Here is a 26,734-nt window from a genome sequence, read left to right as displayed (position 1 = left end):
ATATGAGCATAAATATTAATAATGCATTAGCATTAGTAGAGGCATATGATGCAAGAAAGCAAGCTTATGCAGCATCAGCCAAAAAAAAAAAAAACCCACTTCCATTTCACCCCTCCGTTCGTTCGAAATACCTGACCAGCTGAGCCTTAAACTTATTTAGGCTATCAACTTACACAACAAGGGATGGAAGTCTGCTCCACCAACCAACTACCCACTGGCTAAAGGCAAATTTCCACACATCTATCCTACATCTGTCTTTCCTCAATCTGAATTTATGCCCTCTCAGGTGATTATTCTGAGCAAGAGGAAGAATACCATCAGCATTGAGAATGCTCAAACCATTCAAGGCTTTATACACCTCTATCAGATCACCTCGCTGGTGCCTAGTCTCCAGACACTGTAATTTCCAAAACTTAAGCCTTTCTTCGTAAGAGCAACCCTTTGTTCCATTCACTAATCTTGTTGCCCTTGTCTGTACTCGTTCCAGCAGCTCTACATCCTTCTTGAAATGAGGTCTCCAGACCTGTATACAGTACTCAAGGTGTGGACTGACCATTGCCTTATACAAGGGAATAATCACTTCCTTATCCCTGCTGGAAAAATTCCTGTATATCATTGACAATACTCCATGAGCTACTCTTGCAGACCATCTGCACTGCTCAGAGAACTTCCTATCTGTGTGCAAAATTACCCCAGGTCCTTTTCATTCTCTACCACTGTCAGTGTAGTACCAAAGAGTTCATGCGTTCCTCTGGAGTTGCTGTTTCCCATATGTAGTACTTTACATTTGTCAATGTTAAACTTCATTTGCCACCTCTCAGCCCATCTGCTTAACCATTCCAGATCCTGTTGCAGCAGCATAGCATCAGTAGTGTCCTTAACAACCCTGCAAACTTTTGTATCGTCTGCAAACTTGGACATTAAGCTTGATATACCATCATCAATATTATTTATAAATACAGAAAACAATAATGGACCCAACACTAAACCCTGAGGGACTCAACTAATAACATTAGTCCACGATGAGCAGTGTCCATTGATTACCACTCTCTGTTTTCTCCCCCTCAATCACCCCCTTATCCATAGCAGCAATTTGCCTCCAATGCCACATTATTCCAATTTGTGCAGCAGTCTTCCATGTGCAACAGTATCAAAAGCCTTTCTAAGATCCAAATATATAATATTAAAGTTATTCCCTGCATCCAGTTCTTTTGTGACTGCATCATAGTATTCAATCAAATTGGTCAAGCCTAAACTTTCCCTAAACTTCTTTAACCAGTGCCTCCATTAATTTTCCTGGAACAGAAGTTAAACTCACAGGTCTATAATTACTTGTGTCAGCCTTTGATCCTCCTTTGTGAATTGGGGTCACATTTGCACATCTCCAGTCTATGGGTACCTCCCCTGAGTCCAAGGAAGTGCTCATAATTATGGCTAAGGGTTTGCTTACTTCCTTTGCTGCCTTTCTTGTGTTTATCTTCAACAATTTCTCCTCCACTTTACTCTCAGTTATTACAAGATTATCTAACTTACTGCCAGAGTTGAATACACCTCTGGCATTCCCCTCGCTGAATAACTCCTCATGTGTGAATGCAGATGCAAAATACTCATTTAGTTTATTAGCTACCTGATCAGGATCATCAACAGCTGAACCATCGATATGAAGTGGACCAATCTGATTCATCCCCTTCCTTCTACAGTTTACATAAGTAAAGTACGCTTTGCTGTTTTTCCAAATATTTCTCGTAATCTGCCTTCGGCAGCCTAACCTCCTTTATAACTTGGTTACAGATCAACTTATATCTATCATAGGCTTCTGTGTCACGTGTTAATTTTTATGTATCCCATGCATTTTTCTTCTCTACCATATGTCTCATTAGTTCATCTGATATCCATTTAGGCCTAAACCTTCAACAATATTTCTTAATTGGTATGTAAAGCCTAATAGCTTCCAAGATAAGTTCTTTGAATGCTTCCCATTTTGAATTTGCTGTTGGTAACATCATCAGTTGGTCCCACTGTATAGAATTTAAATACTGTCTCAGACCATCGTAGTTGCCTTCATGAAAGCAATAACCCTTCCCTTTACCCCTGATGGTAGTTACCTCTTTGAGTAAATCCCACTTCAGCACACTGTGATCACTGCCACCTAGTGGTTCCTCTATGTGCAGATTCTTAATGCATGAAGAATCACTACTGATAATCTAATCAAGAGTATTACTCCCTCTAGTTGCCTTCCGAACATGCTGATGTAGAAAACAATCATCCAATAAATCCACAACAGCCTTGCTAGTGTGTGAGTGACCAACCAACAAATTCCAGTCAATATCTGGGAAATTAAAATCCCCCATTATAAGACTCTGATTTACTGGCCCACTCTATTTCCCTGTACAGTTTCTTATTATACTCATCAGAGTCATTAGGCCTATAGCACACTCCTACTCTCAATTTTGATCTCCCAATGCTTATGTCACACCAGACTGACTTGACACTGCAATGTCCAGCGATATCGACTGGCTTCACTTCCTTGGATTTTATGTGTTTCTTAACTAATAGCATAACCTCTCCTCCCTTCCTATCCTGTGTATCCTTTCTGTAGACATTGTACTCCCCAAATTCCAGTTCTGCATTCCTTATATCTGTGTGACACAAGGTCTCTGATATCCCAACAATATCCGCCTTTGATGCTTTGAGCAATACCTCAAATTCATCAAATTTATTTACCTAACTCCTAGCATTGGTGTACACGCAAGTATACATGCACCTGTTCTTTTTCTTAGCTACCCTAACACAACCCATGTGTTTACTTGTACCGCAATGACTCCCAGCAGTCTCTGAAATATCCTGCATCTTGTTTTCCAGGCTTCTGCTCATTCCAATAGAAGCAGTGCAAGAATCATTTTCACCTCTGCCAGTGGCTACTGTTAATCTATTAGTCCTTGTATCCCCCCAAGCTAGCAGTTTTCCGACCTACCTAACACTGCCTCGATAGCATCAGCAAATATTCTTGCACCCTTTCTATTTAAGTGTATCCCATCCCTGTAGATGCAGTTGCTCCTATTAACAAGTACAGACCAGGCTGAAAAAAATTCTATCCCTTGAGCCTTGCACAATCTTTCCAGTGCCAAATTGATTGACAAGGCTCTCATCATATAGTCCCTCCTTTCGTGTCTGGGCAAAATTGCAGACACCTTCAAATTCAACCCTAATTCACGGCTTTTTTTCAACAGTGACCTGCACTTGTTAAGTAATTCTGCTGGTCTCCTACTCTTAATATCATTAGTGCCAATGTGCACAACTATATTACCTTTTGTGCCCCTAAAAGATAATATCTGCTCCACAACGTCATCAACCTTGCCCCTGGCAGATATACCCTGGTCCTGCTCCACCTATCCTTTTTACAAAGCACGTTCTCCGTTTCCCTGACAATAGAGTCACCAGCGCATTCTGCCTTGGGGGTTGCTGCTGTGTTGTGTGATGACCAAGTGCAAGCTCTGGCATTGATGTGGGCAGCTGAGAGCTTGATGGGGCCCTCACTTTAGATCCTTCGAGGGCGAACATTTCCACCATCCTAAGACTGTACTTGACTGGTGGGCCATCATGTTCAGTGACTCCAGTTAGTTCAGCCACGGCAAACACTGCAATGGAAGAACTGCAGGGTCGCACATTTCTGGGTCTACCAGATCCCATTACCTTTTGGTGTCGCTAAGTGGATGATGTGTTTGTGGTTATTTCCCACGATTCGGGCAATCGACTCTTGGACCACCTTAACAACTCTCTGTTGCCTTTCATAAAATTCACTGTTGAACTGCAGTCATACAATACCCTTCCATACTTGGACACCCTTGTCCGAAGTGATGGCATGCATTTGAGGACAACATCGCAAACCGATGTGTGCTGGCCAATTTACCAACTACAGGTCAGCACACACGTGCAGCCATTTTCCAGTAACATGTTCACTTCTGTTCAGTTTTCATTTCCAGTAACATATTCACTTCTACTAGCTACTGGTTGAATATGCTTTAACTGTATCTAAAACATAAGCACCACTAATCATATCATGATATTTATTTTACAGAATGACTATATGCTCTGTGAAATGACTCTGATGTCATTTATCGGATTTTTTTTTTTTTTTTTGTGCCTTTCATTTCTGTATGGTTTGGATACTGCCTGTTTTAAATTAGTTAAGCATTCAGTTAAATAATCTTTAATAAATAATGTAAACTCACATTTTAGTCCACTATAAATTTAAGAATATATTAAAGAAACAGATATACTGAACAGTATTTTTAAATTAAACTCAATAAGAAGCAAATTATAAGCTCTTTTGATTTCTACATTTTCACATGGCCAGTAATGTTATGTACAGTGCCACAGTCAACATTTTAAGTGTGGATAACTTGATTTCATTCATATTAATATCCTACTACATGTGAAAATATACTTAAAAAACAAATAATAAATTAATCTAAGAGCTGAACTAAAAATGCAAATAAATAAATAAATAAAAGCGTGAAAATTAGGAAATAAAGACAATAAAATGAATAAAATGAGTGAGTAAAAAGTAAATATCAGAATGAATGAAAGCTGAAAAAAAAAAAAAAAATCACATTTTTAGTCTGAAAGAAGCAAGTGTAGAATCAACACTAAAGGGCAAAGAGGCAAAGTGAATATTTAGTGAAATCAATTTGTGATAGTTATGATTTAATTAGAAAGTGTGCTTAATTGACTACATTTTAAACTCATGTCAGTGTGACTTAACTTTAAATCTCTCACTCTGCAAGAGAACAAAATGAACAAAATGCTGAACACCTGGATCAGAAGCAGACATTCAGGCAAACAGAGCTGGGACTGATGTGAGAAGTCGACTAAAGATGCAAAGCAAGTGATGCCTTTTCCCACAAATTGAAGTTACAGTAAAATCCCGTTAATACAAACTTGGTTTATACAAAGTACTTGTTTATATGAAGCACATACCATTCCCCTGCGAAAGGATAGGCTTTTCTATGTAAATATATTCGGTTAATATGTAATACAAAAATTCTTTTTCACCCCATGAGAAATAATATTGTCATTTTGCATGTTTAATACAAATCTTAGCAGAGCGATCCAATTATTGTCCCCAGCCACCTGGCTCCCTACTTCCTGAAGGATTTGACTTGTTAGAAATTAGTTTTGTGTAAACAAAAGCAGTTAATGGTAGCTACAACGTTATGTGCAAAGTCAGTTGCAATTGTTACACCAGTTCAAATAGTCTTTTGCTATCATATACAGCAATCTATTTTTTGTGCCAATTTAACTGAGCCGATGTCTTTTTTCGAACTCGTGTCTTTAAATTAATTTAAAATTTGTTTATATTAAATCTTATCCAGCAGTGTTATGGCGACAAAACGTAGACGAACAGAATTAAGCCTGGAAATTAAACTAAAAATTATACAAGAGGCTCATAGGATGGAAAGAAGCAAAATGGACATTGCAAAGGAACACAACATCCCTTTACCTATAATACTGAAAAACTGAAAAAAACTTGAAGAAGTGCGTGACACTGGAGCAGTGATGAAAAACAGGAAATGAATTTGTGGTGCAAAACATGAGGAGCTTGAAACAAAACTTTTCAAGTGGTACCAACAAATGTGTGCATATAATTTGCCAATATCAGGTCCGATTTTCCAAGAAAAGGCAAATTATCTAGCTCAGCAACATGGGATTAGTGACTTCAAATGCAGCAGTGGCTGGCTCCAAAGATTTAAAGACAGGAATAACTTGGTTTCGCGGAATGTTTGCCGTGAGTCTGGATTAGTCGACAAAAAAAGGCTAGAGACTTGTTGTGTTCTGTATGGTCCATCCTTGAAAAATATGAGGCAAAGGATATTTTTAATCTTGATGAGACAGATTTAGTTTATAATTTGCTGCCAAACAAAACATTTACTGTTCGAGGAGTCATGTCGTGGTGGAAAATTAAGTAAACAAAGACTCACTGTTCTGTTATGCTGCAGTTCAGATAGCAGTACAAAACTACGCCCAATTGTGATTGGTAAGTTTTCCAAGCCAAGATGTTTTAAAGCAGTTAACCAACTTCCCTGTGATTATGAGGCCAACAGAAGTGCTTGGCTTAAGGTCAAAATTTTCCAGTCTTGGTTATAAAAACTGGACAGAAGAATGGCTTCAGAAAAAAGGAACATTTTGATGATTATAAACCGCTTTACAGCACATTCTGTCGAGACACTTAAGTTGACAAACATATGGCTGTTGTTTTTACTCCCAATACCCCCAGTTTAATGCAACCATTGGATAAAGGCATTATTTATAATCTCAAGAGAGCATACAGAGCCCGTCTGATAAGGTACTTGATCCGCAACATGGAAGGAGGGAACAATTTGCAGCCAAATTGGAATTTCTTGGGTGCTATTCGTGATCTTGTTATTGTTTGGGAAAGTATTACATCAAGTGTAATAATCAACTGCTTCAGAAAGAGTGGCTTTAGAGAGAACATCATCGAAAAACATGGTCCAGCAGATGAATGTGATAGCAACAGTGAGGAATTTGAAGTTGCTACCACTGCAACGCCAACACCAGAAGAGGTGCTGGGTACCAAACAAAACGATAATGTTTTTGTTACCAGCGACAGCGAAAAAGCACGTACACTGCCATCTAAAAAAGATGCCCAAAATGCACTGAACATAATAAAGAATGTGTTGGCCTGCAGTAATGTTGATAAAGAAACAACTATTGCATATGGGACAAAAACTGTGCAAACAACATTGGATTCTTTCTTTAAATTAGATTAATTTATTAAAAAGCTAATGGTTTGTATGTCTCCTTTTATATTAATATTGCTATTCTTTTTACTGTGATACTAAAATATTGTATATATCAAAGTATATACTGTACAATATTTTCATTTCCGTTAATATTGCTTTTCTCCTTACTTTATCTTACAAATAAAATAAAATCTTTAAAAAAATATGTTATCCCTATTACTGTATTGTTAGACAAGGCTTTTGTTTTTATTTTTATGAATTTATTTTTGATATTATTATTATTTATTATTATTATTAGATATACAGTATGTACCATAAAAAACAAACAAACAAAAAAAAAAAAAAAAACGGTAAAATTTTGACACATTTGGAGAACTTCGTTATTACAAACCTTGTTATTATCAAAGGTGAAAATTTAGATCCCTTGAACTTTGTATTAACAAGATTCCACTGTACTTAGACTGCTTCAAATGCATCATTTATTCCATAACTTCAGAATAATAGGCAAGGTGACAGCTTCAGGTCACACTACTGCTATGGAATTTCTACTTTCAAATAAATTGTTGCAATCTGGAGCAGGTGTTTAATTTAGCTAAAGAAGGCCTGTCTGAAAGTGAATATTCAGTTGCACATTTATTTCCATCAAAGAAAAGACAGCAACAGGATTTAAAGCTGCTAAATTCTGAAACTTTCCAGAGGCAATACTTATAGTGATTACAAATTAGTATTGGTATTAATGGTGGCAAATGATGCAAGAATGCAAGCTTATACAGCATTAGCCAAAAAAAAAAAAAAATAATAAATAAATAATAATAATAAATAAAAAATAAAAATAACGTCCTGCATCATCTGCCTAACCACCCTAATCATTTCTCTAGTTCTTCCTTAAGATTATTTAAATTACCCACTCCTACAAATACTAAAAAACAAATTTCCTACACTCAACTACCTGTTGGCTGAAAATAAATTTCCGATTAATCATCTATCCTGCAACCATCCTTCTTCAATTTGAATTGTCCCTTCATGTGTGTGATCTGAGTAAGAAGAATGGCACCAGCTTATGCATCCTCACAGATGCTACAATTTTTAGAACTGAAGCCTTTCTTGGTAACAGAAAGGCTTCAGTTCTTCTCATTAATCTCATATGTTTACTAATCTCATATATCTGTAACTGTTCCAACAGATCCACATCCTTCCTAAAATAAAGCCTCTAGACCTGTATACGTAGGTCTCAAATTGTGGCCTTTCCATTGTCATGGGATAATCAACACCTTATCCATAGTGGCAAATTCTGGAACTGTCCTGCAATTGTCCTGGCAGCCTCTCTGTACTGCTCAAAAAAACTGTACTCCCTCTATACACTGCTCAAGTTGGGCTGCACATAATCCCTGGGTCATTTTCATTCTCCATTGCTGTCAGTGTTGTATCGCACAGTTCATACATATATTACTGCTACCCATATGCAATGCCTTGCATTTGTCAATGTTAAACTTCAGTTGTAAACTCTCAGTCCATCTGCCTAATTTTTCTAGATCTTGTTACAGTAGTATACCATAATTATTCTCATTATCTACTCTGTCAACCTTCATACCATCTAAAAACTTAGACATTAAGCCTGATGTGTTTTCATCAATATCACTAATGAATACAGAACACAAAAATAAGCCTAGCTGAATCTCGGGGGACTGAACTAATAACATCAGGCCAAGAAAGCATACCCACTGATAAAAACCCTGTCTTCTCCCACTCCCTTTATCCAATCAGTAACTTTCCCTCGATGCCAGAATGCTCCAATCTGTATAGTAGTCTTTTATGTGCAAAAGTATCAAAAACATTTTCTTTAACTAAAGTATTACATTGTCAAAATTATTTTTTTTTGTATCAGTTCTTTTGTTATGGTTTGGTTTGGTTTGGTTTTTAATGGCGCATTGGCAGCTAAGGCCATAATGCGCCAAGTCAGCCTTTGTTATGGACTGAGAGTGTACTGTGCCATAGTATTGAATCAGATTGGTCAGATAAGATCACCCCCTTAACAAATCCACATTGTGAGTGTGTATAACTGCACTTGTTTTATAGATGGTTCTGCATTACTATTTTAACCAATGACTGCACTATTTTCCTTGGAATGGAAGTCAAGCTTACAGGTCTGTAATTAACTCACTTCACCTTTCTGATCCCTCTTTGTAAATTGGGGATACATTTGCATATCTCATTCATAAGGACTTCCCTGAACTCAATAATGCTTTCATTATCATGCCTAATGGTTTTCTGACTTCTTTTCCTTATTCCCTCAACATAATCAGATAGATCCCATCTGCCCCCACATGATTTATGTTTAGCATCGACAATTTTAGCAAATATTCTTGCACCCTTTCTAGTTAAGTGTGTGAGAATATTTTATTCCTGCTATTGAGGTGGCATTAGGGTCAGAAAATTGCTAGCTTGGGAGGATACAGACAAACAGATTAATAGCAGCTGCAGGGAGAGGTTTAAGTTATTCTTACACTGGGTCTACTGGGCCATACAGCAGCCTGAAAAGGTAAAAACCTCACCCTGTAAAAACAATCCTTTTGGCTAACAAGCACAGATAAAACTGGGGAAAATTTTATTATTAGTAGTAGTATTAGCTACATGGTGCAAGGAAGCCTGAGGCTTATGCTGCACCAGCCAAAAAAAAAAATTCCCGAGTTACCCTGAGAGAGAGAGAGAGAGAGGCAGAAGGGAATCACCAAGAAAGACCCCTGGGGTTTTTATCCCATGAGTCTTGCAAGTGCCTCCAGGAGACAAATTCATTGAAAAGACTCTCATCATGTACTCTCTCTTATTGTGTCTTGACAGAATTATAGACATTTTCAAATTTAATCCTAACATTTTGCATGAGTGTAGTCTCCAATGTTGTGAGGCCTGTTATGGTACATCACTTTGCAAACCCACAGACACAGAAGGGATGAGTGTCAGCACAAATTATCATTTGTTCTTAACAGTGTTTTGATTACTCACCAAATGTTGCTGCATTCAGTGAATCTATTCAGGCAAGGTTGTTGTTGTTATTTGGTTTTTAGGAGCATTAGCAACTAAGGCCATATTGCTCCGGGGATATGTGGTGGTCATTCCCTGACCTTTCCGCATCCTCCGTATTTGGTGGTCACAGGCTCGAACCCCGGTCTAATCAAGAAGCATGTGCTACGCACTGCCGCTCCTGCCCACCTGCCTACGGAGGCACCTGTGATTAGAGGCTCTGTATATTAATATGCTTCAAATTGTGGAAAGAACCATTAATCACTGTTGCTTTCACCCCTAGCACATTGGCTGTGATCGGTTATTTTCTGTTTCTACAGTTCCATTAAAGCAGCCAATAAAAAATATATATTATTATAATAAGACTATCATTATCCTGAATGTCAGTTTCCGAAAAACCAGTCACACAATTAAGACTTAATGACTGGAAAAAGCAGCAAATATTTCTATAAACATCAATGAACTAATAATTTTTACAACTTTCTACTTTCATAACATTGCTCTACATTGAATAGAAAGAAATTACTTTTTCGAGTTATATAAACATACAAATAGCTAGCTAAGACAGCAGTATTCTTTATAACACATGCCTTTCAAGTTTTTATTTTTTTTATTTTTGGATTCGAACAGAGACAAACTGCTCACCAGTATATCAACCCTGTATGTGTTAGTTTCTTGCGTTTGAAGTTTTTCAATAATTTACATAAAAAAATAGTTTTTATCTTCAGCTGAACCTTTCAGTGGATTACTATGTTTCAGTATAAGCCAATGCCAATTGTTCCATTTACAAAACGTCATCCTCCTCTCAAGCGAGTCTTGATTTTTTAACAGGAAACTTATTATTCAGGGTATAATAGCAGAGAGAGAGAGAATTTTTGCTTAAATTATCCTGATACTTATCCAATCATCCAAATTATCCTTACCTGTATTTGGAACTAAACCTTCAAATAAATCTTCTCCAAATATTATCATATCATTTTGGAATGGGAAGTTATCTGTTTTTTGTTGAATATCTGACAAAACCTGTGACTCATTAACAAAGACTGGCCCTTTGTTTTCTGAAAAAGCATTATATTCGAGAATGTTTTCTTTGCAAGTTGAAAATGAACTGGGAGAGGGCTGTTTTTCTGTATCTAGATTATGATCTTGACTTGAATTTTTCTTCTTGATTTCTGGAAATTAAATAAATAGAAGTACAAAGTTCAGTAGCCCAAATAACTGAATTTCCAAATCTGTGGAGTGAGGTCAAAATAAAAGTTAAAATTTTTCTAAGTAAGGATATACATTGCAAACAGAAAAAAACAACTTCAGTGGAAAAAAAAATACCCATTATAATCTTAATAAGTTGTTAGTGGTGGGACCCTTGCAACTGCTCTACTGAAAGGAGCAGTAAGTTGATGAGTACAAAACAATGGAAAAGTGGTTATGACTTGGAAAAAAAAAAATAAAGATGAAATAAGCGGCATGACAAATTACTGAAATTATACTATAAACCATATGAGAGTAAATTAATTTAACTACACTTTATTTAAAAGCAAAGCAAACAACCAGTTCCATCTTCTAACCACAGTAGATAAAACATCTGGGCAAACAACACGCAAACTGTTTCACAAGTTCTTGAATACAGTTGTTGTTATTAGTTTTTAGGAGCATCAGTGACATACTAAATTGCTCCACTGTGTATTATGTCTGGATAAGTGTACATTCACATGCTTATTTGCATATTGTGTAGGCTGAAAAAACTGGAATAACTCAGAGGAAACTCCTACCCCTTTTGCTTGAGATTTGCCAACTACAGCCTGAATGAAAGATCTTTAGAAGTTCCTCCAGTCAGTGACAAAACCACCATCACTCACTTGGAAAGATCTGGTCATGGAGCAATTTGAATACAGAAAATAGTGAACAAATCATTTATATTATTCAAATCATATTTGTTCAAAATACACAATTTAATACTTAAATAAATAAGATTATGATTATTTTAATAAAATTAAGATTAGGATAAATGAATAAACAAAGAAATTGCAAATTCAGAATACAAAATTAGAAAGACAAAGATTGTCCAGTTGGCTGTAGTAATTTATTAAGTTTATAGTAACCACTTTAATGTAAGAGCATTAGGCAACTATAATCTTCTATTTATGAGACCACTGACTCAGTTATTATTACCATATTTTTTGAAAGATAGGTAAATCAAATTTATATAAATTTTTTAAAATCATGGTTATTTTTGTTTAAAAAATGGCAAATTATTGTAGTATGGTAAGTAGTAGGCATTATGGTCTGAGCAGCATTTCTCAATATGTGGTCCAATAAAGCAAAGCTTTTTGCAATAAGCAACAATCCCAATTAACAGTGATGGGAAATACAGGCATACCTATAACAACTTAACATGTATTACATATTACTTGGAAGGGGGACCTACATGATTGTTCATTATTATGTTAATGAACTGATAACATTACACTATTATATCATGGTAGATTAAGTAATTTATTGAAATGATACAGTTTTAAAGGAATTGAACCACCACAGTGCCAAATTTTTAAACTACTTGATGGCTAGATTTTGGGAACTAACTATTTCCCACCTTCATGCCTATGGGGGAAAGAACATTGTTTGAGGAGTGGTCTTACAAGTTTTCAATTTGATAATGATATTTGATTACAGTAGAACGTCAGTTATCTGGAATAATTTGAAAGGCTGACCTTTCTTCTTTTTTTTAACGGTAGCACAGTAAGTGCCAGTTATAGTGATCACGTTTGCAAATTGAATTTTGACTCTAATAAGCGAAAGATCGAGTTTATAACAGATTGTACAAACAAAAAGCCCAATAAACTGAAAACTGCAAATTGTTTTTATTGTTTTATTAGCATTAGCATTAGCATTAGCATTAGCAGAGGCATATGATGCAAGAAAGCAAGCTTATTCAGCATCAGCCAAAAAAAAAAAAAAAAAAAAAAAACCCACTCCCATTTCACCCCTCCGTTCGTTCGAAATACCTGTCCAGTTGAGCTTTAAATTTGTTTAGGCTATCAACTTCAACAACAAGTGATGGAAGTCGGTTCCACCAACCAACCACCCGCTGGCCAAAGGCAAATTTCCGCACATCTATCCGACATCCGTCCTTCCTCAGTTTGAATTTATGCCCTCTGAGGTGATTATTCTGAGAAAGATGAAGAATCCCATTGGCATTGAGCATGCTCAAACCATTCAAAGCCTTATACACCTCTATCAGATCACCTCGCCGGTGCCTAGTCTCCAAACTCTGTAATTTGCAAAATTTAAGCCTTTCTTCGTAAGAGCAACCCTTTGTTCCATTTACTAATCTTGTTGCCCTTCTCTGTACCCGTTCCAGCAGCTCTACATCCTTCTTGAAATGAGGCCTCCAGACCTGTATACAGTACTCAAGATGTGGCCTTACCATTGCCTTATACAAGGGAATAATCACCTCCTTATCCCTGCTAGAAAAATTCCTGTATATCATTGACAAGACACCATGAGCTACTCTTGCAGCTCGTCTGCACTGCTCAGAGAACTTCATATCTGCCTGCACAATTACCCCCAGGTCCTTTTCATTCTCCACCACTGTCAGTGTAGTACCGCAGAGTTGATACGTTGCTCTGGGGTTACTGTTTCCCATATGCAGCACTTTACATTTGTCGATGTTAAACCTCATTTGCCACCTCTCAGCCCATCTGTTCAACCTTTCCAGATCCTGTTGCAGCAGCATAGCGTCAGTATTGTCCTTAACGACCCTGCCAACCTTTGTATCATCTGCAAACTTGGACATTAAACTTGATATCCCATCATCAATATCATTCATAAACACCGAAAACAACAACGGACCCAACACTGAACCTTGAGGAACTCCACTAATAACATTAGTCCACGATGAGCAGTGTCCATTGATTACCACTCTCTGTCTTCTGCCACTCAACCACCCCTTATCCATAGCAGCAATTTGCCTCCAATGCCACACTGCTCCAATTTGTGCAGCAGTCTTCCATGTGCAACAGTATCAAAAGCCTTTCTAAGATCCAAATATATAATATCAAAGTTATTCCCTGCATCCAGTTCTTTTGTGACTACATCATAGTATCCAATCAAATTGGTCAGGCAAGACCTGCCCTTAACAAAACCATGCTGCGTCTGAGCTATAACTGAATTCTTGTCTAGATGATCCTGCAGTGCTTCTTTAACCAGTGCCTCCATTAATTTACCTGGAACAGAAGTTAAACTAACAGGTCTATAATTACTTGTGTCAGCCTTTGATCCTCCTTTGTGAATTGGGGTTACATTTGCACATCTCCAGTCTATGGGTACCTCCCCTGAGTCCAAACAAGCTCTCATAATTATGGCTAGGGGTTTGCATACTTCCTTTGCTGCCTCCTTTAATATAACTGGATAGATCCCATCCACCCCAGGTGCCTTTTTTATGTTTATCCTCAACAATCTCTCCTCCACTTTCCTCTCAGTTATTACAAAATCATCCAGCTCACTGCCAATGTTTACTTTACCTACATCATTCTCCTTCCTGAATAACTCCTCATGCGTGAATGTAGATGCAAAATACTCGTTTAGATTGTTAGCCACCTGAGCAGGATCCTCAACTGTTGAACCATCAATATCCAGTGGACCAATCTGATTCATCCCTTTCCTTTTCGAGTTCAAGTATGTAAAGAACTCTTTTCTGTCAAGTATGTAAAGAACTCTTTACATACTTGAACTCTTTCGAGTTCAAGTATGTAAAGAACTCTTTTATGGTTGTGACCTTTAGAATTCTATGTGACCTTCAGAAAAGAAAAATATTACAGAGATTACGGGGTTTTCTCGGAAACATCAGTGAATTTCAGATTAGTTTAGCTTCAGATTCGGTAAGAATAATAGCCCAAAACTGTGTGATTTATTATTTTCCTTAATTTTTTTACAGTAAAATATGAACGATAAGAAAATGCATAGTTTAAACACTGCAACAAAAAACGGAAATTATTAATAGAATTAGAAAAGGTGAAAATTTAGAAAATCTCTCCAAAGAGTTTAAAGTGGGGACTTCAAAAATTTAGGAAAGTTTCAATGCTATTAGCATTAGCATTAGTAGAGGCATATGATGCAAGAAAGCAAGCTTATTCAGCATCAGCCAAAAAAAACACACCACTCCCATTTCACCCCTCCGTTCGCTCGAAATACCTGTCCAGTTGAGCCTTAAATTTGTTTAGGCTATCAACTTCAACAACAAGTGATGGAAGTCGGTTCCACCAACCAACCACCCGCTGGCCAAAGGCAAATTTCCGCACATCTATCCGACATCCATCCTTCCTCAATTTGAATTTATGCCCTCTGAGCTGATTATTCTGAGCAAGAGGAAGAATCCCATTGGCATTGAGCATGCTCAAACCATTCAAAGCCTTATACACCTCTATCAGATCACCTCGCCGGTGCCTAGTCTCCAGACTCTGTAATTTGCAAAACTTAAGCCTTTCTTCGTAAGAGCAACCCTTTGTTCCATTCACTAATCTTGTTGCCCTTCTCTGTACCCATTCCAGCAGCTCTACATCCTTCTTGAAATGAGGCCTCCAGACCTGTATACAGTACTCAAGATGTGGCCTAACCATTGCCTTATACAAGGGAATAATCACCTCCTTATCCCTGCTAGAAAAATTCCTGTATATCATTGACAAGACACCATGAGCTACTCTTGCAGCTCATCTGCACTGCTCAGAGAACTTCATATCTGCCTGCACAATTACCCCCAGGTCCTTTTCATTCTCCACCACTGTCAGTGTAGTACCGCAGAGTTGATACGTTGTTCTGGGGTTACTGTTTCCCATATGTAGTACTTTACATTTGTCAATGTTAAACTTCATTTGCCACCTCTCAGCCCATCTGTTCAACCTTTCCAGATCCTGTTGCAGCAGCATAGCGTCAGTGGTGTCCTTAGCAACCCTGCCAACCTTTGTATCATCTGCAAACTTGGACATTAAACTTGATATCCCATCATCAATATCATTCATAAACACCGAAAACAACAATGGACCCAACACTGAACGCTGAGGAACTCCACTAATAACATTAGTTCACGTTGAGCAGTGTCCATTGATTACCACTCTCTGTCTTCTGCCACTCAACCACCCCTTATCCATAGCAGCAATTTGCCTCCAATGCCACACTGCTCCAATTTGTGCAGCAGCCTTCCATGTGCAACAGTATCAAAAGCCTTTCTAAGATCCAAATATATAATATCAAAGTTATTCCCTGCATCCAGTTCTTTTGTGACTACATCATAGTATCCAATCAAATTGGTTAGGCAAGACCTGCCCTTAACAAAACCATGCTGCATCTGAGCTATAACTGAATTCTTGTCTAGATGATCCTGCAGTGCTTCTTTAACCAGTGCCTCCATTAATTTACCTGGAACAAAAGTTAAATTAACAGGTCTATAATTACTTGTGTCAGCCTTTGATCCTCCTTTGTTGAATTGGGGTTACATTTGCACATCTCCAGTCTATGGGTACCTCCCCTGAGTCCAAAGAAGCTCTCATAATTATGGCTAGGGGTTTGCTTACTTCCTTTGCTGCCTCCTTTAATATAACTGGATAGATCCCATCCACCCCAGGTGCCTCTTTTATGTTTATCCTCAACAATCTCTCCTCCACTTTCCTCTCAGTTATTACAAAATCATCCAGCTCACTGCCAATGTTTACTTTACCTACATCATTCTCCTTCCTGAATATCTCCTCATGCGTGAATGTAGATGCAAAATACTCGTTTAGATTGTTAGCCACCTGAGCAGGATCCTCAACTGTTGAACCATCAATATCCAGTGGACCAATCTGATTCATCCCTTTCCTTCTTGAGTTTAAATAGGTAAAGAACTCTTTTCTGTTTTTCTTTGCATCCTTTGCCAAGGATTTTTCGTAGTCTGCCTTTGCCTGCCTAATCTCCTTTGTGACTTGGTTACAGACCAACTTATATCTATCATAGGCTTCCATGTCACCCATTAATTTGTATGTATCCCATGCATTTTTCTTCTCTGCCACATGTCTCATTAGTTCATATGACAACCATTTAGGCCTAAACCTTGAACAATATTTCTTAGTTGGTATGTAAAGCCTGGTAGCCTCCAAGATTAGTTCCTTGAATGCTTCCCATTTTGAGTTTGCTGTTGGTAACATCATCAGTTGGTCCCACTGTATAGAATTTAAATACTGTCTCAGACCATCATAGTCGCCTTTACGAAAACAAAAACCCTTCCCTTTACCTCTGATGGTAGTTACCTCCTTGAGTAAATCCCACTTCAACACACTGTGATCACTGCCACCTAGTGGTTCATTTATCTGCAGATTCTTAATGCATGAAGAATCACTACTGATAATCAGATCAAGAGTATTGCACCCTCTTGTTGCCTCACGAACATGCTGATGTAGAAAACAATCATCCAATAAATCCACAGAAGCCTTGCTAGTGTGCGAGTGACCAACCCACAAATTCCAGTCAATATCTGGGAAATTAAAATCCCCCATTATAAGACTCTCTGATTTACTGGCCCACTCTATTTCCCTGTACAATATCTTATTATACTCATCAGAGTCATTAGGCCTATAGCACACTCCTACTCTCAATTTTGATTTCCCTATGCTTATGTCACACCAAACTGACTCGACATTGCCCTGTCCATCGATGTTGACTGGCTTCACTTCCTTGGACTTTATGTGTTTCTTAACTAATAGCATAACCCCTCCTCCCCTCCTGTCCTGTCTATCGTTTCTATACACATTGTATTCCCCAAATTCCAGTTCCACATTCCTTATATCTGTGTGACACCATGTCTCTGATATCCCAACAATATCTGCCTTTGATGTTTTGAGCAATACCTCAAATTCATCAAATTTATTTACTAAACTCCTAGCATTGGTGTACACGCAGGTATACATGCACCTGTTTCTATTCTTGGCTACCCTAACACAACCCATGTGTTTACTTGTACCGCAATGACTCCCAGCAGTCTCTGAAATATCCTGCATCTTGTTTTTCAGGCTTCTGCTCATTTCAATAGAAGCAGTGCAAGAATCACTTCCACCTCTGCCAGTGGCTACTGTTAATCTATTAGTCCTTGTATCCCCCCCCCAACTAGCAGTTTTCCAACCCACCTAACTCTGCCTCGACAGCATCAGCAAAAATTCTTGCACCCTTTCTATTTAAGTGTATCCCATCCCTGTAGAAGCAATCTCTCCTGTTAACAAGTACAGTCCAGTCTGAAAAAAATTCTACCCCTTGAGCCTTGCACAATCCCTCCAGGGCCGAATTGATTGACAAGGCTCTCATCATATACTCCCTCCTATCGTGTCTGGGCAGAATTGCAGACACTTTTCAATTCAACCCTAATTCATGGCTTTTTTTCAACAGTGACCTGTACTTGCTAAGTAATTCCGCCGGTCTCCTACTCTTAATATCATTAGTGCCAACGTGTACAACTATATCACCTTTTGTGCCCTTAAAAGATGATATCCGCTCTGCAACGTCATCAACCTTTGCCCCTGGCAGACATACCCTGGTCTTGTTCCACCTATCCTTTTTACAAAGCATGTTCCCCGTTTCCCTGACAATAGAGTCACCAACAACTACTAGTTTTTGTGGGACCAGCGCATTCTGCCTAGGGGGCTGCCTCTGTGTTGCCTGATGACCAAGTGCAAGCTCTGGCGTTGATGTAGGCGGCTGAGAGCTTGATGGGCCCCTCAATTTATTTCCTTCGAGGGCATCCACCCTGTCCTTCAAGCTCTCATAAAGGCCCATAACAACGCTGAGTTGTCGCCTGATTTCCTTGCACTCCTTACATCGTGCACACACAAAGACATCCCCCTTGGCAGTATCATGTCCCGTACCCGACTGCTCCGCAAACATCAAGCAAACAGTGCATTTTAAAAGACTGTAATTCAGAGGGCAACTGCCCCCCTCAGTTCTCCCCTGAACCACAGCACTCCCATTAGCTTGAGCCTTTTGCTTTGCTGCTCTGGTCTGAGTCATGATTCCGATTTAATTCAATAAAATTTCAAAACAAAATTAAATCCTTAAGTTATATCCCAAAACAGTTATAACGCTATATTTATTTTTTCGGTATCTAGTGTTTTCTACGAGTTCCCTTCATATAACTTCCGTATCATGTGTACCACTATAGTTATGTATTAATTATTTGTTACGATTAAGTCGTTATATATATATATATATATAGAATATCATTAGAAAAAGTAAATCAATCCAATAATAAGAATACCATCAAGGACTTAAGAAAACGCAAAAAAAAAAAAAAAAAATTATTATTATCGCTTTTTACCGACAATCTAGATGACTTCAACTGGGGCCAACCACCCAGAATGAAGGCAAAAAACGACAAGAAGTTCTCTGTTTCTGTGATGATCAATATATGCTAAGTAATTTAAATCTAAACCAAATATAAACCAGTATAGGCCGAATATAAATCGAATATAAATAAGTCGAATGAAGATAATTAATTAAGAAAAATTTTTTTGAAATATTAGAATCAAAGGTAAGAAATATAAGTAAAATATAAATGTAAGCATATATTAATCATCGTTGACCCGACAGAGAACGTAATTTAAGGATTAAAACAAGATTAAATATATAATACATACTACATTTGACCGTATCTAGGACATAATGTAATAGTCGTCAAAATAATATGTGGTGCCCCCTATGTGATGGATGCGGTAAAAATAAATAAATAATTAAATTAAATTAACGCAAAGAGGAACATGCAGATAGTAAGAAGAAAAACTAAAGGAGTAGGAAAAATAGAACCTGAACTCCACAAAGGCGAAAAATAGTGGTATAGATAAGAAATAGTTTCTCCTACGTCCTCGGATTGCCCTAATAATTTCGGAGAAATAAAAATAAAGAGTGTAAGACAGCTTAAAGGCATTACAAGATATAAGTTGTGGCTCGGGTATGCAGCATACCCGAGCCACAACTTATATCTTGTAATGCCTTTAAGCTGTCCTACACTCTTTATTTTTATTTCTCCGAAATTATTAGGGCAATCCGAGGACGTAGGAGAAACTATTTCTTATCTATACCACTATTTTTCGCCTTTGTGGAGTTCAGGTTCTATTTTTCCTACTCCTTTAGTTTTTCTTCTTACTATCTGCATGTTCCTCTTTGCGTTAATTTAATTTAATTATTTATTTATTTTTACCGCATCCATCACATAGGGGGCACCACATATTATTTTGACGACTATTACATTATGTCCTAGATACGGTCAAATGTAGTATGTATTATATATTTAATCTTGTTTTAATCCTTAAATTACGTTCTCTGTCGGGTCAACGATGATTAATATATGCTTACATTTATATTTTACTTATATTTCTTACCTTTGATTCTAATATTTCAAAAAAATTTTTCTTAATTAATTATCTTCATTCGACTTATTTATATTCGATTTATATTCGGCCTATACTGGTTTATATTTGGTTTAGATTTAAATTACTTAGCATATATTGATCATCACAGAAACAGAGAACTTCTTGTCGTTTTTTGCCTTCATTCTGGGTGGTTGGCCCCAGTTGAAGTCATCTAGATTGTCGGTAAAAAGCGATAATAATAATTTTTTTTTTTTTTTTTTTTTTTGCGTTTTCTTAAGTCCTTGATGGTATTCTTATTATTGGATTGATTTACTTTTTCTAATGATATTCTATAGACATTGTGGGTGTATTGCATGATTGCTTGCAACTGCATTAACCCATAAATATTAGTTATTGTCTTTTAACTTTCTTGCTTTTCTTTATTTCTTGCTTTCCTTTTATCACTAATATAACTATTAATATATATATATATATATATATATATATATATAGAGTTAAAAGTACAATTTAATTGACAATAAAGTTTATCAAGATTAATAGATTTACTGATTAATTGACAATATTATATTATGCACTATACTACACTAAGCTTATGCTATCGTGTAAAAATGGCGGGAATTCACGAACGGTACTTCTACGGACTCGTAAGTATTGATCAGCTTCCAAATCTCGCTATCTCAATTTAGAATAAACTAAGGATCCTGACTAGGTCTATAATCTACTTATAGTAGATAATTTAATATAACAATTGGTTAATAAATCGACTAAATTTGGTTAAAAAAAAAAGACCTCTCGTTCAATTTGTAACACGTGGATTTGATACCGTTACCGATACTACAAAATCTCTGTCTAAGTTAAACTTTAAACTAAGTATCGTAACTAGGAATATAAAGCTACTCTAGAAATAAGTTAATATGACAATTTAAGCTAATAAATCAGAAAATAAATCAGGAAAAACTTCTGTTCCAAGAGCGTCAAAGAGCTTCACCATCCATAATCGACACAAAGTCTATAAAAGACTTTGTGTCGATTATGAATGGTGAAGGAGGATCTAGCAAGGAAAACACAATGTTGAAACCTGAAAATGCCACTTTAGAGTGTGCACTTTATTTTTATTTATTTATACATATATATTTTTTGTTTTCTTCAGAAGCGAAGTTTAGGTGAACCAGTGTCTGGCCCAATGTTGTGTGAAAAAGATTGGATTTTAATCAAAAATTAAGGGGAAATGAAGATTTTAAGCCAAGCACAGGGTGGGTGAAAAATTTTAAACTGAGACAGGGTATATGTGAACTAGACATTCAAGGGAAGAAACTTTCTGTAGAAGAATTGGCAGTGGTGTCTTTGAGAGTATATCTGTAGATATTTCTAAACTTCTCAAAAAAAAAATTTAACATATTCTCCAACTGATTCGGCATCCAGATAGCATTAACACAATAAGCCCTTCCAACTAATTTTGAGGGTAACTTTCTAGGGATTTTTGTAAACTATATTTATTAATTTATGAGCTAATTTAAGTATAAGCAAAAGTATAATAATTATTTTGAATTATATGACGTATCATAATTAGAATGCATTGTATTATAAATAATCAAATATCATTATCAAATTGAACACTTGTAGGACCACTCGTCAAACAATGTTCTATCCCCCATAGGCGTGAAGACGGAAACAGTGAGTTTCCAAAATGTATCATTATTTTATTATTAGCCATATGGTGCAAGGAAGCCTGAGGCTTCTCCTGCACCAATCAAAAAAAAAAAAAAAACTTCTGTGTTACCCTGAGAAAAAGAGAGAGAGAAATACAAGTGAATCGCCAAGAAAGCAAGAGAGAGAGAAGAATAAATAGTTTGTGTTTGGCATTGAGGTGGTTCCTTTAAAACTGTATTATTATTTCCAAAATAAATTATTTAATCTACCATGTAATATAATTGTATAGTGTAGTCCATCAATTCTATTGAATTGATAGACATTACATTACACTTAACATAATGTATTACATATGTTAAGTATGAGTCCATATTGTATTTAAAATATAGCTATTAATATATCTACATGTATATTTTAATATTTTTTTCTGGTCCATGGTCTCTAACTCAAATATAAAAGTGGTCTATGGCTTCTGTTCCTCAAATATAAAAATGGTCCCCATCTGAAAAATGTTCGGATACTGAGCGGAGAAACTGCTTAAGCACACTTAATTTCTAAAGACAATCTAATTAATATCACAGCATACATACAGATGCCAACTTTTTTCCTTTAAAAAAGCCGGAGATTAGGTATTTGTTGGCAGGATAAAAACAAGCAAAAAACACTTTTTATTTTGAAGACCACACTGTATTAGAAATTAAATGTCACTGACAAAATATACATTTTATATTAAATAACAGCCACAGAATTGTTTATACAGTATGCTTGTAAACATTAATTTATCTGTAATTTTTCTGTATTTCTGTTTGTATTGTCTGTTAGACATCAACTGATTATGACTGCTTCAAGAAAGATCCAGTGGCAGACTTTGTATACCTTCATAAATTTTGAGTCAAAGTTTTTATTTCAGACTTGGCTGTCAAGAGCATTTCCAAAATTCCACTAGAAAGAGAAAGCCTGAATTCAAATATACTATAACACAGCAGTACTATAAGCAATTACTAAAATGCCGTGACTCACTTGAAACAACTTGCTATATCTCATGCTTCCTTGTGCACCAAGAGTTCCCCAACCAGGGACCACTCTATATCAATTCTTTCTTCTTTCACAATAACATCTGGCAGGTGCTCACACCAAATTGACTGACAGAACTGAACCACATTTGTCTATCTCCAATGATATTGAGAAGTACTGGAAACTATCTTTTTTCTCTTTTTTTTTATTTGGTTCAATTTTTTGAACCAAATAAAATTGGTTCAATTTTTTGAACCAATAAAATTGGTTGTCCAAAAAGGTCTAACAGAAATGTAGTGCCACCCAGAAATAGGCAATTATAAGTTTCACTATGGTATGTAAAATGTATTTAGGAAGAAGAGAAAACATAGATTGGGTGATGGGGTCATTCTTCTTATCAAAACGAGCCTGAGTGTGACAAAAGATCTCACAGATTCAGAAGATATGCATGCCTGTGTACAAGTTAGTTGAAAATACAGAAATAATGAGAGTGAGAATAATCTATGGGCCAGAAGATAATGACGAAGGCCACTACAAGATGCATTGCAGGATCATCTAGACAGGACTGCAGCAATAATTCAGACACAGCATGGGTTTGGCAAGGGAAAGTCTTGTCTGACAAATTTGATAGGATATTATGATGTGGTTACAAAGGAACTGGATGCAAAAAATAATTTTGATATCATATATTTGGATTTCAGGAAAGCTTCTGACACTGTTGCGCATGGAAGACTATTGTACAAATTGGAGCAGAATGGTATTAAGGGTAAGCTGCTACAATGGATAAAAGGTTGGTTGAGCGGGAGAAGACAAAGGGTGATAATAAATGGATAAAAGGATGGTTAAGTGCGAGAAGACAGAGGGTGGTAATCAATGGGTGCTGCTCTTCTTGGACTAATGTTATTAGTGGAGTCCCACAGGGTTCGGTGTTAGGTCCACTGTTGTTTTTGTACGTTTGGTACGTTTCTCTGGGGTTACTTCTACCCATATGCAGTACTTTGCATTTGTCAAGGTTGGCAGGGTTGTTAATAACAGTAATGGCAGTGTGCTACTGCAATAGGATCTAGATAATTTGGGCAGATGGGCTAAGAAGTGGCAACTGAAGTTTAACCTTGACAAATGCAAAGTACTGCATATGGGGAGAAGTAACCCCAGAGAAATGTACTAACTGTGTGGTACTACACTTAAGGTGGTAGAAAATGAAAAAGACCTGGGAGTAATTGTGCAGGCAGATATGAAGTTTTCTGAGCAATGCAGACAGGCTGCCAGGGCAGGTCATGGGGTTTTGTCAATGATATATAGGAATTTTGCTAGCAGGGAAAAGGAGGTGATTATCCCTCTGTATAAGGCAATGGTCAGGCCACGCCTTGAGTACTGCGTACAGGTCTGGAGGCCTCATTTTAGGAAGGATGTAGATTTACTTGAGCGTATACAGAGAAGGGCAACAAGATTGGTGAGGGGAATGAAGGGATCCTCTTATCAAGAGAGGCTTAATTTCTGCAAATTGCAGTGGCTGGAGACTAGGCACCTGCACGGTGATCTGATTGAGGTGTATAAGGCCATGAATGGGTTCAGCACGCTGAATTCTGATGGGATCCTTCCACTTGTTCAGATTACGAACCTAAGGGGGCATAAATTCAAATTACGAAAAGAAAGATGTAGAATAGATGTGCGGAAATTTGCCTTTAGCCAGCGGGTGGTTAATTTCTGGAACAAACTTCCATCTGTCGTTGCGGAAGCTGATAGGTTAAATAAATTTAAGGAGGAACTGGACAGGCATTTGGAGGGAATGGTGATTTTTTTTTTTTTTTTTTTGGCTGATGTTGCATAAGCTCATACATTTGCTTTCTTGCATCACATGCCACTACTACTACTACTACTACTACAAGGAAATATCATGAGCAAGAAAATGTGAATGTTTTATTATGGGTGATTTCAATCTGCCTCTAATGGAGTAAATGAAAGGAAACTCACAATGTGGAAGAAAATTTTTAAATCAACTAGATCAGTGGTTCCCAAACTCTGCAGATCCCAAGGGATCCATAACAGTTCCCAGGGGAACCGTGGATAATTTCTGTAATGGCTACTTTGAATTTTATTATTTTTTAAAACAAAATCTAAATATTGTTAAAGACTAAATGTCACACCCGACATTAGACTTCAGTAAAAACCTTTCTACTGAATTCAGTAACTTTAACGTTGGGAGTGATTGTAGACAACAATCACTCCCAACGTTAAAGGCCTTTGTGAGACAAAAAAAAAAATAACACCATTCTTCACACTAGTAGCCTACGAGGTACAATTGATTGTATATTCAAATAGTGACAATTTATTATTCAGCTATTTTTTGTGTCACTCTGAAAATGGTAGATTGTAAACACTTAACCCCAGGGGCTCACATCTGGTGAGTATGGGCTTGACACACCAAGGGTCCTGAGCTGGAAACCATCATACTTCGTGATTCCTACTCTCTCTCTCTTTCCCTCTCTCTCGGGGTGGTTCAGAAATTTTTTTTGGCTGGTGCAGCATAAGCCTCGGGTTTCCTTGCACCAGATGCCTAATAATAATAATAATAATAATAATAATAATATAATAAATCAGTTCTGATACCCCATATAAATTAGTTTACAATAAAGTCACAAAGGAGGTTAGGCAAACTAAGGCAGATAAGGCTTCCATCATGCAGTATGATTGATGATTTTTGAGGTTATGATGAATGTCGTGGCGAGATCCAATATTCCTTACATTTCGAGGGTACAGCTCTAAAACGGTGTTCGCAGGCCGGCCGCTAGTTAGTACATCGGACTGAACCTATTGGTAACTCTCCAGGAAGCTTCCAGATCAGCTAGTGTATAATCTTGCTACCTCTACTCTGCCAGATAGTGACTGGAGGGAGTCCGAGTAGTGTGTATGCGGGGAGCATTGTCAAGGCCACGTTATGTCAAGGATCTGGGTATATTCTTACCACATGTACGCCATATCCAAAAATTTCATTACTTCATACAGCATGTCCCACCCACTTTTCTTACTATTGAATACACCATGAATTGTCAAAATAATAGAGCAAGCTTATCTGCGAAAAGATCTAAACCTCCCAAGGACTTCCTAATTCATTTCACAAATATACGTGGTCTCAATTCTAATCTCAACGATGTCCATTTCCACTTGCAGTCTTCCAAACCCCATGTACTTTTTCTGACTGAATCTCAGTTATCAGTTGATTCAACTACTGCTCATCTCAGATGTCCAAATTATTTGCTGTATGATTCTTGTGCATATGTCTGTGGTACTTGTGCATATGTCTGTTATGATATTCCTGTCAGAGACTTGGCAATTTGAAATCTCCTCTCTTTGATCTTCTCTGGCTTAAAATCTCTCTACCTCATTGTGTAAAATTCATCTGTTGTCTCTACCGTTCTCCCAACTCCACTAATCACTTGGAGCTCTTTGACTTTCTCTCTTTGCAACTTGACTTTCTCCAGTCCAACTTCCCTAACAGTGAGGTAATTTTCCTTGGTGATTAGCATTAGCATTAGCATTAGTAGAGGCATTTGATGCAAGAAAGCAAGCTTATGCAGCATCAGCCAAAAAAAAAAAAAAACCACTTCCACTTCACCCCTCTGTTTGTTCAAAATACCTGTCCAGCTGAGCCTTAAACTTATTTAGGCTATCAACTTCCACGACAAGGGATGGAAGTCTGTTCCACCCACCAACCACCCGCTGGCTAAAGGCAAATTTCCGCACATCTATCCTACATCTGTCTTTCCTCAATTTGAATTTATGCCCTCTCAGGTGATTTTTCTGAGCTAGAGGAAGAATCCCATCAGCATTGAGCATGCTCAAACCATTCAAGGCTTTGTACACCTCTATCAGATCACCCCGCTGGTGCCTAGTTTCCAGACACTG

The 26,734-nt window shown here is 37.2% G+C and overlaps 1 protein-coding gene across 1 annotated transcript in view; it reads right to left on the bottom strand.

Annotated features, from left to right (window-relative positions):
* Nucleotides 1-26,734, bottom strand: part of CenB1A (Centaurin beta 1A) — an 806,494-nt gene that overhangs the window by 154,477 nt on the left and 625,283 nt on the right. Inside the window, exon 18 of the mRNA XM_090384002.1 lies at nt 10,706-10,954. Within this exon, the coding sequence (XP_090240128.1) occupies nt 10,706-10,954 (249 nt within the window). The remainder of the gene's footprint in view (nt 1-10,705; nt 10,955-26,734) is intronic.

The sequence above is a fragment of the Mastigoproctus giganteus genome, chromosome 10, assembly GCF_048544385.1.
Source record: "Mastigoproctus giganteus isolate SK-2022 chromosome 10, ASM4854438v1, whole genome shotgun sequence".
In the NCBI taxonomy this organism is placed as follows: Eukaryota; Metazoa; Arthropoda; class Arachnida; order Uropygi; family Thelyphonidae; genus Mastigoproctus; species Mastigoproctus giganteus.
The sequence above is the reverse complement of the archived record's forward strand: the minus strand, read 5'-3'. Positions and strand labels throughout refer to the sequence as shown.